The sequence below is a fragment of the Symphodus melops genome, assembly GCF_947650265.1.
Source record: "Symphodus melops genome assembly, chromosome: 4".
Taxonomy (NCBI): domain Eukaryota; kingdom Metazoa; phylum Chordata; class Actinopteri; order Labriformes; family Labridae; genus Symphodus; species Symphodus melops.
In genome coordinates this window covers 20,105,040-20,123,442 of record NC_136694.1, presented here as the reverse complement: position 1 = coordinate 20,123,442, position 18,403 = coordinate 20,105,040, and the positions used below count along the sequence as shown (strand labels likewise).

General features: G+C 40.2%; 1 protein-coding gene across 1 annotated transcript in view; it reads left to right on the top strand.

The window, feature by feature from the left end:
* Nucleotides 1–18,403, top strand: part of uba7 (ubiquitin-like modifier activating enzyme 7) — a 31,892-nt gene that overhangs the window by 7,094 nt on the left and 6,395 nt on the right. The window contains exons 16-21 of the mRNA XM_079341557.1: nucleotides 188–398; nucleotides 1,952–2,026; nucleotides 3,210–3,411; nucleotides 3,504–3,595; nucleotides 5,152–5,244; nucleotides 6,815–7,006. Coding sequence (XP_079197683.1) covers nucleotides 188–398; nucleotides 1,952–2,026; nucleotides 3,210–3,411; nucleotides 3,504–3,595; nucleotides 5,152–5,244; nucleotides 6,815–7,006 — 865 coding nt within the window. The remainder of the gene's footprint in view (nucleotides 1–187; nucleotides 399–1,951; nucleotides 2,027–3,209; nucleotides 3,412–3,503; nucleotides 3,596–5,151; nucleotides 5,245–6,814; nucleotides 7,007–18,403) is intronic.

Here is an 18,403-nt window from a genome sequence, read left to right as displayed (position 1 = left end):
ATGACAACTTGATCTTGTTTCAAAAAAAAAATCCACAAAATAATATTAATAATAAGTATTCATTAATAATATAAAAGCTTCTATTTTAAAAGTTAGATAATAAGATTTTAAAATGACACTTTTTCTAAATCCACTTATTATCACCTCGTTTATTGGATTTATATAACTGCTTTAATGTTTCTGACAGAGATGCTGGGTTTGTTGGGAGGACTCTTGGCCACGGAGACTGTGAGGCCCTGGAGGTCCTTGGGGGGGTCTGGAGCAGCCTTGAGGTCATGACAGCTGGGGGACAACGTCCATTGAACTGGGAGGACTGTGTGAGCTGGGCACGCTGCAAATGGGAGACCCTTTTTAAAAATGACATAAGCCAGCTTCTTCACTGTTTCCCTCCTCATCAGGTAAATGGATTTAACTTCTTCATAACTCTAAATAACTTCAAGTTGTAGTTAATCTTTAAAGACATAGGGGGGCACTGTTGTTTATGTAAGGCCATTGCTTGCTGTGTGAGTGTCTAATTTTCCCACTTTACTTCATAGAGTCATGCATCATATCTCCCCGGGGCTCAGAGACCACGATTAGCTTTGTTTGAAATCTGATCCACTGAAATCTTTGCTGATATCTCTGAGCAGCTCTGAGGGCTTGTAATCTGGTGAAGCATGCCGCCAGAATGATGTCACATGCTGTTGCTGTCACACCTGTAGTGGGGTGGGGGGTGGGGGAGGATCAGTATCAACCCAAACGGACCCTCACTAACCCCAGTCCTGGTGCAGCAACTGGATGTTTCTAACATCATTTCAAGTTCCTGAAAGATTGTTGAAATTCCTCTCACTAAGAATGGTTATCTTTGTGTAATGTGTGCTTTACAGTACATTTATGGTGGGGCACGACCTCCCCTGTTTAGTTTGTGAGAAAATACAACACAAGTGGCAAATTATTTTTGACCTTTAAAAAAAAATTCTGTGATAATCAGTAACAGTTGTAAACAAATCTAGACAGTTACATAACATGTTTGTTTAGCCTTGTATGCCGTAGAGAAACTGTGGCAGTGACATTTCATAACTTCTCATTTTTCTTTGTCCCACACGTCTGTGTGAGTGTTTTGTTTTTATTGTCCACATAGAGCGTTCACTTTCAACCACAAACTTTCTGTGCAATTTTGAACCGCAAGCTAACGCCAGTTAACGGTCACAAACCGAGCAAAGATGTATGGGTACACCAGAATGACAGATAACCACATATTCAACATAAGAGTCACTGAGCTTGGTTTGTGTGTGTGCACGTATGTTTTTCAAATTTTGACACAATGAATGGATTGGAACCAAAGACATTTTGGGAGTTTGTCTTCAGCCTTCATAGCTCAGAGTTACCCTACAAGGCTTCAACAATCAGAAAAGTACACTGAATAAATAAAGATACAAGATTTATCAAATAAAAGTATTTATCTTAAGATTCTTTTTCTCCAATCTTTTCATCCGGGGGCTTTTAGTCTATGAGAACAGCTTACATTATTAAAGTGGCAGATGAAAGTGTCATTGATGTCACATTTCTGCCCCAAATCAAAAAGAAAACTAAGTGGAAAAAGGCAAATGTTGTTGACGCCTTTTGGCTGTTGTAGAAATCCTCCTCCTGCAGGGAATAGTGGCACCAACAGTGGGATACTCTCTTTCGCAGCATTTGGACCATTTGGCGACGTCAAAGGTCTCAGCCCCTTTGTTCCTTTATCAGACATACAAATTGTGTTGTCGGCACAAAGCTGATAACAATATTAGCTTGGCTGTGTCAAGGAAGGTTGAGGGTCTCCTGCTGTGTCACCTACCGGAAGGCCTTACTGATGTTTTATCAAAAACATTTATTTGAAATGTTCTGTATGGAGTAAGGACAATTTGAGTGATTTTTGTTGAAGGAAAAAAAGTGTTTTCAACTGCTGATTATTATGACGTGTTCTCTTTAGATGACAGCTTCTGGTCTACCCTTCTGGTCTGGATCCAAGAGGTGCCCTCACCCGCTGACCTTTGACCCAGACAGTGTGAGTAGCGTCTGGTCCCCTGCCTGATTCAGTTATAATTCTAACATATGCGTCCTGAAACAGTGGACAGGAATGACGGAAAGATGCTCCGGTATTTGTCGACGACCGCTCACATTCCTTCTTTATCTGCTGCCGACACTTTGCTCTTCCTCTCTCCGACTGTATGCTGAATTCTTATCTGAGCTGTGAATGTCATTTAACCTGAAGATGGACAATGAAAGGCAGATAATAGTCTGACCTCCACACACGTCAACATCACTGATAAAAAAGCTGATTCCTAAGGAAATCCCTCTCATGTTGAGTAACACAAGTTTAATTATCAGAATCGGCCCTTCTTTAATCTTCAGCCGTCTGACTTCAGTGTTTCTTGTTGCCTTTCCATTTTTCTGTATTGTTGTCGTCTTATCTTTTACAAGCTTCCATGTTTGTCAGACAATGTAAAGATCTCAAATGTGCAGAGTCAGCAGCAGTTAATACAAAAAAAGAGCGTTTTCACAGTTGCACCTGTATGGTGTTTAAAATCAGTTTCTGTTTCTTTGGTTTTATGAGCTATAATATTTTGGCCTATTTTCACAACCCCTTTTATTCTCAAAATAAACTTACATAACATGTTTGTCTCTCCTCATAAACACTAGATAAGCTGAACATTTACTTCTCTTTCTGCTTCCTATATGAGAGTTGTGTTTTTTTTGTGGTGTATCTTTTTTGAATGTCACTTTTGACCACAAACTTTCTGATAAGGCAGCTTATGTTACGTTTAATGTCAGTTACTGCATAAGTAAGGCCTGCAACTCCAACACAATACACTGTGCACGGTGAGGAAGTAAAACTATTTATTATGCGGGTTGCTAATATGGCTGTGAGAAAGAGATAAAAGAATGTTCTTCTAGTCTTGATTCACTCTTAAATTCTTTTGGTCCCTATTTTTTTTTATTTTACAATAAACAATACAATAAGTTCGCAGATCTGTCCTTAGATTAAAAAAAAGAAACTAACATTTATCCTATTTTTCAATCACGAGTATAAAATACAAAGGGGCATATACAGGAGATTTCCAATGATACAATAGCGTTTTGGTTGGTCCATATTTAATATTTATATGTGTCTATAGACGTTATTTCCAGTGTTTAAAAATGACCCTTTGGATTATACATACTAATACATTTCCCATCTGTGTGTCTAGTCTTCCTGTATGGATTTTGTTGTAGCAGCAGCTAATCTGTACAGTCAGATCTACGATATCACCGGAACAAGAGACTTAGCATCCATCAGAAAGATCTTAGAGGAAGTCTCCGTGCCGACTTTCACTCCTAAATCCTCCGTCAAGATTTATCTCACTGACAAAGAGATGACAGAGGACAAAGAAAAGGACAGGGATGAGGCTGGTGGGTACATCCTTATTTCTTTTTTACTATCTGCCTAGCTTGTGTTGTTTCACTCTCTCTCTATCTCTCTTTTTCTACCCACTCTGGATCAGAAAAAGCCCGACTTGAGGAGCTAAAGGAAAAGTTGGCGTCACCGGCTCTCAAAGGCTCAGCCATACAGATGTTCCCCATGGACTTTGAGAAGGTAGGGCAGGACAGTGACATCTCTGCTGCTACAATCTGTAAAATCCACAGACAGACTGGCGACTGAGCGTTAGCAGGGAGCGTCTCTGAAATCTGTAGGTGCCCTTCACAAAAGGCCTTTTTCCCCCTTAATCTTTGGGTTCCTCAGTGACCCGAATCGGTGCTTCTCCTGGAAACACTGGTAGAACAGAGCTTGCTTTTATTCTGCGTTTGCTGCTGTAACACACATGGGATTAAAACAAGTCATATTTCAGAAGTTAACATCCAAGCAGAAGGAACACATTTAGTCTGCCAGCTCAAGTGGAACAGAATTTGGGTCTTTGTAAGAGGTGCATTAGCACATTTTGGTGAAAAGCATTGAATTTAACAACTCGAGACAGAGACAAACTGTCCACAGGGTGTCAACTATGTCTTTGAAGTAGCACACTTAGCCTGACTTGTATTTCCCCCTCTATACTACAGCATTGGTTTTACACCTTGTCACTGTTTCACCTTCACTATTTTACACCACCTCTCAACAAATAATCACTCTCTGACTGCACATTAAAGCAGGTTTAACACGCGCTTGACATCTTAAAGTGTCTGTCCAGGTGCAGAGAGAAGTCAATGTCTTATCTTTTCTGCGAAGTTATCAATGATCTTACACCAAACATGCTTCCGCACACCTTCATTATTAAATGAAATTGTTGAGATTGTTGAATAAGGCTACAAAATGTGTGATAATGAGACCAGAAGATGAGGCATCAACAGTGTAATACTTCCATAGGTTCATTGGTTTAATAGGTTTGCATTTTTTGTCCCATCCAATTACCTCCTAAAGGGAAAATTCTGACTTCCACTTTACCTGTTGACCTTTTGACCCCTCCAGCGAGTTCTTTAGAAAATTGGAGAAAGTAACAGAGTCGTTAAAATTCTGGCCTCTGTAAGTCTTAATGACAGTGGAGATACAATCAAACCTCCTCGTGTCACATTGACTGAATCTTTACTTCAGACTCGTCGCACATCACACTGAACAAAGAGTAATGAGCATTTCAGACAGGATGCAGTTGCTGTAGCTGCAGAGGTGAGTGTAAGAGGAATCTGCAGCCTGGATGAGATTCTGTAAAACCATGCAGTGACTCAGGGGAACCAGTAATGAAGGTGTATGAGGTAAGTGAGGTATATATCAAATGACATCTCAAAAAAAGAATGACATCCCTAAACTACCCTGCAGCCCCTGCTCTTTATTTCGTTTCCCTTCAGACACAGGTCAGACTGCAGATGGATGGTATGTGTGTAGGAGGTTTTTAGGTGCATCAGGTTGCTTGCTAGGATCTTCCACACATCCCTGAAAGGCATTGCTGAGTGACAGTCGCCTGTCTAGCCTTTGTAGAGCCGCAAAGGCATGACCTCACAGCCCACGACAGTCACAACAGGAATTTGATTTCCAGCACATTCTGATGGGTTGACCAAGTCATAAAAACCAATGATGTGACAACAAAAGCCCTCGGAAGATTGTGCATCAAGGTTTGATTAAAGAACTGAATTTTTAACTGTTTTGCGTCTCTTCATGCCTAGGATGATGACAGTAACTTCCACATTGACTACATCGTTGCAGCTTCTAACCTGAGAGCAGAGAACTACGACATCCCTGCAGCCGATCGGCATGAGGTCAGCCTTTTTTTTTTCTTTTAATTTGTGCAACATCTAATCAAAACTCTTCATAGGATACGAAATTAAGTGAAAATTCAAGTGATGCAGCAGTAAAAAGACAAGAAGAGCATGCATATGCAAAGTGCAAATAAAATAAGAATCGATAGGACAAAAATAAAAATACAATATTCTTAAAACTTTTGACTATTAAATATGAAGTGAACTTTTCACCCATTAACTGCCAAGCAAAAAATACTTTACCAGCCAGTCAGATATGTTGTGCAGTAAGTGGCGAGGTAATGTTAAAGCAACCGGTTATGAGATACAGTGACAATTATCAGATATATTAGGCAATAAATATACAATAAGCAGGGATATCAGAGGGATGGAGCTGTGGTAGGAGGCAGTACACTTTAGAAAACCTTGCAGACCGCTCCCCCCTCCCTTGGGGTCATGTTTTTAGTTGGTGCTGCACACACCTGCCCTACAGCCACAGAAGCAGCCTCCTCTCCTTTTGTTCCCGGGGCAGAACTAATCACAGCACTTTACCTGTCGCCTGGGAGGTGACACCTGAGCCAGGCCGCTGCTGCTGTAGACACACACACACACACACACACACACACACACACACACACACACACACACACAGAGCCAGGACAGATGGAGGAGGAGGAGGAGGAGGAAGGGGGCGGCTGCAGCTGAATGAGGGGAGACAAAAGAGGGTCACTCTTGTGTAATCAGACAGAGTTCAACATGTTTTATATCGTTCGGGAGAAGCCTAACTTTTCTCATCGTGTGTCTAAAATAATGTCAATGAACCAAACTGTACTGAAAAGCAGTACTCTATAGAGTCTGTTAAGTAGGTCAAATATTCATCACAACTGAAATACCAGCTAACGTATACCTGAAGCATTGAATGTGTTGTTATACTGATGCTTTGTATATGACATTTATTTTGTTAGCGAGCTTGTTAGCTAACTCAATCTATCACATTGCATCGTTTGAGAAGCAACAACATACAATTGTGTGAATTTGTTTTAATTATTTAAATACATTGTGTATACTTGTTGGAACATTTGAATATGCAGGACTCTTTCTTTTAATGGAGTTGTTTGTACATTATAGAACGATCATTTTACCCTGTATATGATGCACATTTATACAGTTTCATTGAGCTGATAATAATGTCCCAAGCACTGTACATCTAAGAGTAAGTTCACCACAAGCCAGGATCCGCCAACAAACAGCTCCAGGTCCAAGCAGACACGGGTACTGACGTGCAGCTCACAGAGGCAATGCACAAGAGTGTATCGAAGGAGATTTGTGTCAGTAGCCTTTTTACACAACTGAATCATCTGGATGTAAAGTAAAAGAAACGAAAAAATGAAGCAAAATAAATCTGTAATATTAAATAGTTTTATTTTATTTTATTTTTTTCTTCAGAATTATTGTTTTTGTTTGTAATTATTTTTTTATTTTCACTTTTTTTATTATGTTACATGTTCGGAATAAATAAACAAAAACAAATAGTTGTTGAAGTAACATTTAAAACATGAACTCAGTGAACTCTCCTGTGTCTCCTCCAAAGAGTAAGCGCATTGCTGGAAGGATCATCCCGGCCATAGCGACCACCACCGCTGCAGTGGCGGGCCTGATGTGCCTGGAGCTCTACAAACTGGTGCAGGGTCACCAGAAGATCAGCTCCTACCGCACGGCTTACTTTACCCTGGCTTCTCAGCACTTTGTGATGTCCCAGCCAAGCCCGCCCCCGCATTTCGAAGTGAGTAACAGCTCTCTGCACCCACACTAAAAATCAGTACCTGAGTATCGCTCTTTATGCAGCCTGACAGACTCTTACTGTATATACATTTATTATTAAAGTCTGCCCACTTTGAGGATAAATCTGTAGGCTCCTTTGGAAATTTACATCCTTCCTCTGTGGCTGGAGAGCATTAAGTCATGAATGAGTGCTCTCAGGATGAGAGACAACAGCAAACTGTCAATCTCAAGCACATAAGCGCAGTCTTTAGCTGTAGCTCAGAGTAATCCTCAGGGCACCTCGGTGCAGGTAAAGCACAAACACGTCTACGTCTTCCTCTGTGTTTGCACAAATTAAGTGAACTCAAAGCTGCTGTATTTTCAAGAAAAAGGACAGGAGCTTATTCTCCTCAGACAGACTCCTTTTAGGATCAAATCCAACCAAACGTTTAAGGTTACCACGTTTGTGAAGTCATACTGGGTTCTCTATGCCGTATAAGTTGAGCTTTATAACAAAAAGAGAGAGTGGCAAGACACAATCTAAAAGCCAAGCAACTCTATTGGTCACATTTTAGGTCAAAGCAGTGAGGATATGTTGTAAAATAATTCTGCCGCCTCCCCTAAAGCCAGAATCCTCAATGCCTCACGTATAGAGGGTATCATATATTGGAGCTGCCCTCTCCAGCTTTCTCCCTCAGAGCATTGAGACCCTGACAGACAGGGGTCACTGGGGGTCAGTGAGTGGGGTAACTGTGTCCTGTGGGACGTGAGGGTGCTCTGACAGGGAGCTGTGAGACAGTGGAGGTCTGGTTTCAGCTTCGGTTACAGACAGAAATACTGCAGCTGCATTAAAACCTGCTGTGATGACAGAGGCAGCTGTGACTCTCTGTGCAGTTCCAAAGTTCCATGCATGCTCTCGGCCCTGCATACAAAGACCACAATGTTCTCACAGTTGTTGCTTGGTTAACTTGGTGAAAGTGTTTCCCCTTCCTTTTATCCTTTATTTATCCTGTCCTCTAATTTCTAATTTTCTCATTTCTAATTAACCCTTGGCTGGGATACCTGACATCATCTCAGCTGAGGGTTAAATCATTCAAGTATTGTTTTTATTTAGAGATATGGGCGGACGGGGGATTTTGCAGATCCAGGCTTTTGGACATCACATAGTTTTGCATTATCTGCTTTTAGGGTTAAGACATCACACAACCCAAGGAAAAAGGGCTTGGCTGAGGTTCAGGGTCAGGAATTTAAGGGTTCGGGACAAAATCCTGGAAAACTGAATGCCAGTACATCCTAGTACATGTGGAACACGTGTGATTCAACACTCAAACAGGCTCATGCTTACAGCAAGGGTGAGCGAGAGATAGTCTGCTGCCGAACCTGCAGCTGTCTGAGTGAGAGAAGCTCTGATGTACCCTTGACTGAACACATTTTAGTCTTTAGTCTGCAGAGTAAGAATCCCTGTTGACAAAAAAAGCTTAGCCTGGCAATTTATTGTCTTTTCTGAAACTAATTCTCCTTTTTACGAAGCCCCTTACAAGACATGGTGGGAAAAAAAGTACAGGACTCCCCCGAGATCTTTTGTAAGATCTTGCAATACACTGCTCCTTCATCCTTAATGTGGATGGAAACATTGATTAAGATGAGGGTTTTACTGTTGTTAATATCTCATCATATAATGATTTGACACATTAAAGTAGTATTGCTTTTCAGTCTTCTAAATACATTTTAGAGCACTTTCCATGAATATAAAAATGTAAATAAGGGATTTGAAGCAGCAGATATTCACCTGCAGGGTAAAAGCAGTAACAAAGGCAGCAGACCTGTTAATAGTCTCTTATCTCCCTAATCTGTCCAACATAAGAGGCGGTTATATTACTTAGCCTTTGAAGCTACAGCAGACGTGCAGCTGTTTAATATCACTGATCAGACATGCTATATTAAGAGCTCAGCTTACCTCTGCTATGACTTCTTCAACCTCTACGCTCATCAGTTCAGTCTCAGTTCATTAATATCATCTAACAACACTGAAGTCTCTCTGGTTGTACTGGTGGCCCACTCCGGTCCATCCATCCATCCATTCATTATCTTAACCACTTTTCCCGTTTGGGGGGGGGGGGGGGGGGGTACATCCTGGCCTACATCACAGGGCATATAGAGACAAACATCCAGCCACAATCATATTCATACCGACTGGCAATTAGAGTCACCAGTTGACTGAACAAAAATGACTATGTGAGGCTCTCTCTGAGGAGGATTTGAACTAGGAACCTCGTCTCTGTGAGGCAACAGCGCTAAGAATTGCACTACCGGGAAGCCATGACCACTTCAGGGTCCATCTTCAATGTTGTGCTCTTTAGCCATCATTTTGCAGCACAAGCTGATGTTCTACTGTCGACTGACTCTGATTTTACAGTACGACGCTGAGATGGTTGGCTTGAAAAATTGCAGCACAGAATGAATCCTCTCCTAAACAACTGTATTTTATTGCTCCCTCTCATATGATACTCCCCTTTCCAGAAATTGTTGCTTTAAAGCAGCTGTTTCCCAAAATAGGAAGTTCCCCCCTGGCTTTCTCCCTGCTGCCGCTATTCTCTGCATGAAGGCAGAAATATGTAAACAAACGGGAGGCTGGCCTTGCCTGCTCAACAATGTAATGCTTTAGTGCAGTTTTCCCTTCTTGTGTTTATTCTCTGTGGTTTTAGGGACGAGGCACAGACCATTAAAGGAGGAGCTATCCCAGCAAGTTTACAGAATATGTTTAATTAGGACATTTCTAGCCATTTTAGAAAGTTTCATGTGTGTTCACAACGTGATGTGTCTATAAAAGGCTTTTTTCTTGACTGTACACTCTCAACTCTTTTTTTTTTTTGTTGGACAAAAGTATTGACTAATGTTAGAATTTATTTGGTAAGAAGGAGTAAGTTAACTTCGAACATAGTGCAGATTGCAGTGCAGCTTGTCTCGTTGCAGAAAACACAACCTTAAAAGATTCAAACAGATATTAAAACAGCAATATAAATCAATAGGTGTCACACTTTTGTAGCTGCATCTGAGCTAAACTTCAGTAGATCAGAGAAACATCCTCGAGGCCGGGACAGAGGAGGACGTGTTGCAGCTGGGTTTTAAATAGCTCTATCTTAACCCCTCCAGCAGTTCGCTTGACTCTCTGTATGAGCGTATGTATGCTGTCTTTACTTGTCTGCTAGGCAGCCTGCTGGATGTGTGCCATGCAGTTACTCCCTCTTTCATGTCTTTGCACACATCCTCCACACCCTGGTCTTCAATGCGTGCCCTTTCACGCTCCCTTGGTGCCCCTGTTCCCCGGCATGCCCTTTTGGTCTTTAATTGAATTAGCAGGCTGCAGATTTCAAAAAAGCCACTCCAGGGTCGATGCTCAAACTGGTTTCTTTGTTAATTGCCAGCAGAAATGAGGACTATTTCCTGCCTTGACAGGAAACTGTGTATTGAAACCAGATTTCCCAGTGAGAGCTACATGATCTCACAGGAAGTTGGATGGAATTTTGTGCTCACTTGTTGCAGCGTCTGTTTTTGATTAACTTCCATTGACAACTTGCTTTGCATGTTTTTTTTGTTGTTGTTTTTTTTTATATGAATTGGGAAATCATTAAGAGAAATGGATGTTTCAACTTTTCCAGGCTGGATAAATGTGTTTGTCAACATCAGAATGCACAGCCCGCCGTCATTGAAGTTCACACATCTGCCACTCTAATAGCAGGGACTGGCTTAAAGAGAGAAACAAGACAACAAAAGGGGAGATTTTCCTCACGTGTGGTTAAATCTGTGTTTGCCTCATCAGACTGTGCCGGTAAGAAGAAAAAAAAGAGGTGAACATGATCCTCGGCCCTCAGAACTCCTCCGGGAGCTCGGGCATTGAGCTGCATTGTTCAGTTTGTAATTCAAGAACCAGACATGACTATTGCTCACAGGATAATGAGTAATCTATGATCAACATCGAAGCCTTGTTCCGTCTGTTGTTTTTCAGCTGTTTTTTGTTATTGGTGTTATAATGGGGTTGACCTTATGCTTTTAAGTCATATGTTCTTTTACATTGTATTGTATCACTGCTGTGTAGTTCCTCACAGATGAACTTCCCATTTTGTGTCATCACAGTAATTCATGTAAGAGTTTGTTTGTTTACATCAGATGTTTCAGCATTCTCACACTAGAGGGAGTGATGTTGTACTGACTGCAAACGAGTCATACACAAGCCTTATTTAAGACTTTGCGTTCAAGGCTTGATATTAACATCGCTGTGACGTTAGCAGTGACGTTAGCAGTGACGTTAGCAGTGACGTTAGCAGTGAAGGCTTCATGGGGGGACGAAGTGATTCCCCCGTTCCTCTTCATGTTGTGCTTCTGTTAAACTGTAAGGCAATGCTAATACGCAGACTTGGACACCAATATTTCGCTGTTTCCGAACAGTCCTAGCAATGTTGTAACACTCTATCCTCGCTTATCGAATACCACGTCCAATCAAATTGCTTTGTCCAAACTGATATTTGTTGTTCATCGGACAGATTAATTGTCTGGCTAGCAGACAGTGATCTTTGTTGTAAAAGCATCCTTAACGATCTATTTATTTAGAACCATTCATGATGGAGCTGATCAATTCTGCATTCTTTATCCCCATTTTATCATTTTAAAAAGCCTGAGGCGCTGAGTCGCCTAATGATTAGCTCCTTCAAGGCGTCTTCAACCTTATCCTTTTACCTCATACATATTAAAGCCACTGTTCAGGGTCTTTAATGAAAAGATATTATCTGGGGGCTTTTTTGTGAGAAAGACTTCACTTCATCTGGTCGACTCATGTTTCAAACTCCTGGGTTAACACTGAGGTCATATTTTCTTTTCTGAAGAGTCCTTGAGCAAAGTAGTGTTAAGTCCCAGCCCAGTCCAATTATAGTAACCTTTATTTTTACATTAATAACTTTTATTAACAGGGCACTTTTCAAAATCAAAGGAACAAAGTGCTTAGGAACAGGAAAAAGCAGTTAGCTGTGTCGAACAAAGTTAGCAGTTAGCTGTGTCTAACAAAGTTAGCAGTTAGCTGTGTCTAACAAAAGCTAGCCACAGCTAATTGTAGCTGTGTCTAAAAAGTGAGGAAAAATAAAGGCAGCCCTCTTGAAATGACAAGCTTGCCATTGCCATGTTTTTAATTTAGTAGCTCTTAATTTGAAGGGTAAATAATGTTTCTCTCTGTCTTTACGTGTCTTTACTCCTCATCTGCCTTAAGTCTCAGGACGAACCGTCTTGTGTTCAGAACTGTTTTTGTATCGAGCCCCTCATGTGGAAGTTATTACAGGTCTCTGTCCTCCTGTTTCATTATTCTCTCATTATAACAGCATACTGGCAGGAGATGTGCTGCAGATTTCTCATTAGTGACATTAAATGTAATTTTCTAGTCTGGTTCTGATGTCACGTCTTAGAAAAAGTTCTTTTCAGCTCTGAAGGCAGTTTGTATGCCTTGCATTTGTTCTCTTTTCTCCTTTCACACAAACACTCGTACGCAAACCTACAAGCATGACTGAAATTATACTGTCACAGGTGGTGCATATTGTATCCTCTGCTCTGCATGGCAGCAGGACAGTCGGTCTGTTTGCCTGCTGTCTGTCTGTAAACTGCTCCGCCTGATGTATGCAGCACACATGAGGTAGTACTGACTAACAACACACACATGTGTCCTGGTTCTGTAATGGAAATAGACATAAAATAACTTTAAAGGTCTATAAAACCACATGAATGGGCTCATAAAGGAATCATAGCAGTATGTGTGTGTAAATCCACAGACTGTAGCTGCAGGGTTAATTCAAGCTTTGAATGACTGTTTATCATGTGTCTTATCCCCAACCACCAAATTATAATTTTACCTCCATTTCCATTGTAATGACTTCAGGAAATGGTGTCTATTGGCCAACAATCCATTTAGCAAAGCTTAGTGGCTCAAGCAACGAAAGCTCAGTTGTGTTCAGGTCAGTTGAATTATGAGTCATACAGTATTATGTTCCATATTTACAGCTTTAGGAAGGCCTGCCATGGGCTTATGCAGCTAAAAAGTGCACCAGTGTCTTGTCATCAAAGCATAAACAATTCATAGTGAACTGAACGTAAATCTGTACTGCTATATATTCCATAGCAAGCATCAGAAACATAGTAATTGTTGCAACCAACAGAGCAACTTTTCTTTTCAAGCACCCTGCTGCTAACTCAGCTAAATGTAAAACATCTTGGATGGACAATGTAGTGACTCACACTTCTACTGAGGTTCAGATGAAGTGAAGATTATCTTCACTCTTGTAGTCTTTAATATTTTGTTATTGTTGAAAACTCATCAGTATCACTTTCGTCACACTCTCCCAATACTTTTGTTTCTTGTCAAGGCTTGTGCGGATAATAGACTAAAAAAGCCTCCAAAAACACTCCCTCGGCATCCCATTGGGTCACACCCTTTGTATGCCCGTCTCTTGATCACCATGCAGCGCGCTCAATCGCAGTTTTGTATGTGATGTCTCAACCTTTACAGTAAATGACGATTATTTCTTAAGCAAAACCGCATTGACTCCATTTCAAATCTTACACAGGGAGTGTGGACATTGCGGTAGAGAAGTAGGTTGTATCAGTTTTTCAAGAGTTCCAAGAATACTGAATTACAGTAGCTGCAACTTTGACCCTTCCCAATTTGAATGGTCAACGAGAGAGATGTCTAATGTTCCTAATTTTATACATGTAGAACATCAATTAAAGGGATACTTCACCCATTTACATGAAGCTGTGTAGCATTAGAAATGGTAGTAGTGTTGAATGGTCATGAATCCAGCCCTCATTTTGCCCTGAGACGAAAAAAATGTGTTTTTCTTTGCTTGAAAGTTTTCTTCATGTGATGCAAAAAGCGTCATATTGCTACTACCATGTTTCTAATGATACACAGCTTCATGTAAATGGGTGAAGTATCCCTTTAAGCTTAAAGTGTTTTAAATGCTGATAAGGGTAGGACATCATAGTGATCTGTGGATGTCAATAAGTTGCTCCGATAACCAACACACAAAATTACGACATGTAACTAAAGAGCACGACCTTTGGTTACTGAAGCGTTTAATCGATGCATCAAACTGGGATGGCACAACACTGGACACTCTGAGGACAGTTTAGCATATGTTCAGAGCTTTGCCTTCTTGCTCATTAGTGACAAATCTTTGAGTGTGTATTTAATATCACAAAGGATATCAATGTTGTTGGCTGATTTGTACGGTAAATAATCCAACCGTTCAAACGTTGATTGATGTGTCATTACATTTGAAAAAATATCTCAAATTCCTTTGAAGGAAAACAAATGTCTTGATATGTTTTGGTGAGATTCAGGATGCAGTAGATGCATCACTTGATTTGGGACCAATAGATGCATGACTCTGAAGCATTTGATTGTATGTGATATATGACTGCGACTCTGTCACTCTGCTGTGCGGGTGTCTCTGCAGGCTCCAGCGTGTTGGTAGGCCCATTTGTAAGAGAAGCATTTTATTGACTCAGTCATCTGCCCCGGGTTATTTTCACTAAGGTGCAGTGCTATTATATTCTCATTTAAAAGACAATCACATTGAGGTTCTGTTGCTGTTTTACATGTCAATAAAAGTCTTTCAAAAGAAGGGCCTGCTTTGAGTCTGTGTGTCAAACTCCACATTCTCCTGTGTTTGCAGTCTGCTGAGAGCTGCTTCTAATAAATCTCCTTCAAAGGAGTCATCAATCAAAATAAACACCAGAAATATTATAGAACCTTTAATACGTTGTTGGGTTTTTTTATCTTTAAATGTATGGGCAGTTTGTAGGGCTGGTATCTTGCTAATTGCCAAATCTTGCCAAGCAGTTGGAGGTCCCAGCCATCTGTTCCTTCATTGCAGTCAAAAGAGAGTGGTGATCAATAGTGATCAGGTAGCAGATGACGTTCCCGTTCAGACAAAAGGCACACTTTACATGACAGTGCTATTGTCCTTTTGTTTAAAAAAAAAAAAGAAAAAGCCATGCAAGAAAACACAAACAAACAAGTCCCTGCAGACATATTGTAGCTTAACTGCTTTCAACCAGCCTCATGTGTGATCACACAACCTTTCTTTAACAGGACAGATTATATTTTTCTGACCTTTCTAAATATTTAAAAAAAAAAAAAAAACTTAACTTATTCAGCATTGCCATCCTAAAACTCTATCGTAGTCACAATGAAAGGGTTTTATTTATTCAGCAATAAAACTAACTTAATGTAGCACTGCACCGAATGTGTCTTCTCATTCAACACATTCTACTTGCGTATCAAAACTGGACCCCAATATTACCTGCAATGTAACTCAGCTGACGGCAGTTCATGTGTAACATTAGAGGGGAGGAGATAGCAGCAGAGGTTTAAAAGCATTTTCTTTTGAATGCCATATCCTAAGATTTCCTCTGCAGAACTCTCGGCCATCGTCACATAAAATATTGTGCTGCATAAGAAACATTTACAAGGGGATACAATTTCAGATTTTACATTTTCAGATTCATTAAAACCTCAGTTCAAATTGTCGCCCCTCATAATGCATTCAAATGTGATTTTTGATCAAATGGGCAGGTTCAATTAAATATTAAACACATATCCTGTCTATGTAACTTTACGTGGAGCATACACACACACATAGTAAGTAAACTACCTGAGGTGTGCTTTTGTGATCTTGAAGAGCAGTTACATCCTTCGATGTCGTATTATTGGGAGTAAACCTTAGTGTATTTTTAGGGGATGAGTGAAGTGGGAATTGATTGTCCAATTTTCTTTCCAGTTGAACATGACTTCCTGGATTCAGTTTTAGAGATTGGTATGTCCGTTGTTATGCAATACTTTTATGTAATGCCTTTGTGAATTCAGCTGTTATACAACATTTAGAATTGATATTGTTTAACTTTATTTATAATGTAAAGGTCTTTGATAACTTTCATTTCATTTACTTTTATAAAAAGTCTGACTGTCCACCCTTTTACCTTTCCAGTTTATCAAAAGTGTTGTATACTTGCCCGTACTGCAGTCTATCCCATTTATGGTAATTGGCAGTATCACTACCATATGTTCACCACTGGTTGTGGTTGGACTTTGAAACTCAATGAAGGACTGATGAAGAACAGGGAGTCTTGGTGAAATGCCAGCATATCTTCCACATAAAGGAAGCGAAGGAAAGCTGTAAAAGATAAAGATAAAAATATGAACTTTAAAGACCACACAGATCCTCCATATGCCCCCCTGTAAAGCTCACTTTGAAGCCCTCCAAACGAACACCATTGCCTTTGATGGAACAGGCCTGCAGCCACACCGGGTTATAAAAACGTTTCCACTGTTGGAAATCTCTCCAGATAATGAAGCTGAGGTTGGATTGTGTCTCTGTAGTGCTGGTTCTTGTGGCAGACTTATCAAGGTTTGCCAATTGATCTCAGCTTCCTGTCTCCAAAAAACCCTTCATTGTCCCAAAGGGCAAGATTGAAAACTCACATTTTAAGTCTGGATGCGGTGACCTGTGCAACATGACCAGCATGCTTGTGTTCCTTAAAGGGGGTCACAATCAGACACGGATTCATTCTTACTCCTTATCAGGTTCATTTGGCTGAACTTCCTTTGCCTACACTACATTCCCACGTCCTCACATATGTCTGCAGACAGAGGCATCTATTTTTGGCTCCATCTATCAACTGCACTTGTTATCAAAAGAGATTTTATTGTGTTTCAGGTCCTGTGTTGCTGAAGTGCATTATGAAGCCAATTACTGTAGCAGGATCCAGAACACAACGCTGACACAAACGCTAAATTAGTTTGACATTGAAGGTACAAAAAATGGAGACCCTTTGTACATAAACCTGAATCTTTAATGAAGTTTAAGTCTGCCGAAACACAAATGGCAATTAAACTCCTAAATTCTTTATATTCCCTGAGTTGTTTTTTGGGAGTTTTTGATTTTGAGTCAAGACTTAGACGACTTTTGATTCATACCATGTCAGAGATTTCCAATGTGTCAGACTGCTCTGTGACTCATTGGAAAAAAACACTTTGTGAATATCCAGATTCTTCTGACCTTTGATGAGCTAACTCTGCAGTGTTGGACAATGGCTCACACTTTAACTTGAAATGCTTTGGACTTTTTAAACGTCATTAATCTTCCCCTACATCTGATGAGATTCAGTATAAATCTGTCCAATACTATCACATCTGTGATATACGTTAAGCTACGCTATTTTAAATGTGTGGTTTTTTTTTTTATAGCCCCTACACTTTTTAAAGAAAGTCTTTTTCTGACCCCTCGTAGCCAATATGTGTGCCCATATATTTCTTCATTTCTATTTGGTCCAATAAATAGGAAAGGGAATGTGTGTGTATTTGATATGTGGATGATTTTAAGATGAGATTCATTTGTAGATATTCCTGGAAGCTGTTACTGTCCCACATAGTTGTTCTCTTTTTTTCAGGAAGAGAAGCAAAGCTTGCCAGGTTTCCTGTCAACAAGAGGAAGCAGTGTTCACTGTTTGGGCTGTTTGTTTTTTTTTGTTAAGAAACTTTAGGAATAAAGTATTTACTTGTGCAAAAGTCTCGGAATCAGAAGAGCTGAAATGATTTAAATGTGGATTCTATTAAGGACTTACAGCACTCAAAATGTGGCATTATACCTCAAGATAAGAGGGGCAGAATAAAAAGGGAAATTACTTAACGTAAAAGTGACATGCAATGGACAATTGACCTAAAAATAACTTTGTCCGAAACTATGACAGTTATCTTTGAAACGAGAAGCATTTAAAACCTGAATTGTTTCTGTGTTCCTTTTATTTAGTAAAGAACAGCTGTGTCATGTTTTAGGAGGAAGTTCAAAACTCCATTTACAACACAGAACTAAATTTGTAGAGCAGATGACAGATTTGGCCGTCCTCCAACATTAGAGAAAGCAGAGTATAAACTTAACTGTAAAACACTGTTGTAGCGTTGGTCCTGATCAGACTTGTGAAACAGCCGTTTGTCTCGTCTTTATCCTCTGAAGTCAAACTCGGTGGAGTTCAACCTCCCAAAATCACGACTGCAAGACCTGCTTTATGTCCAAACAGACCTGGATCTGCAGAATCAGTGAAATATGACTGACTTAAACTTAGCACATGGATTAATGAAAAATAAGTTATTAAGGCTTTGTTAATGTTCGGAAAATATCCAAGTACGGGAACAGATTTCAAAGTAGGGGACTTTGCTTTATGGCTGCTTTTTTATGTTCGTGTCCAGACACAGTCGTGCCTACTTTGTAAAACTATATGAGGCCACCAAATTTCCCAGCTTTGATCTTGATGATGGACTGCAGCTCCAACCTCAAAACGGCCTTACCCAACTTTATTGAGACCCAGCTGATAATCATCA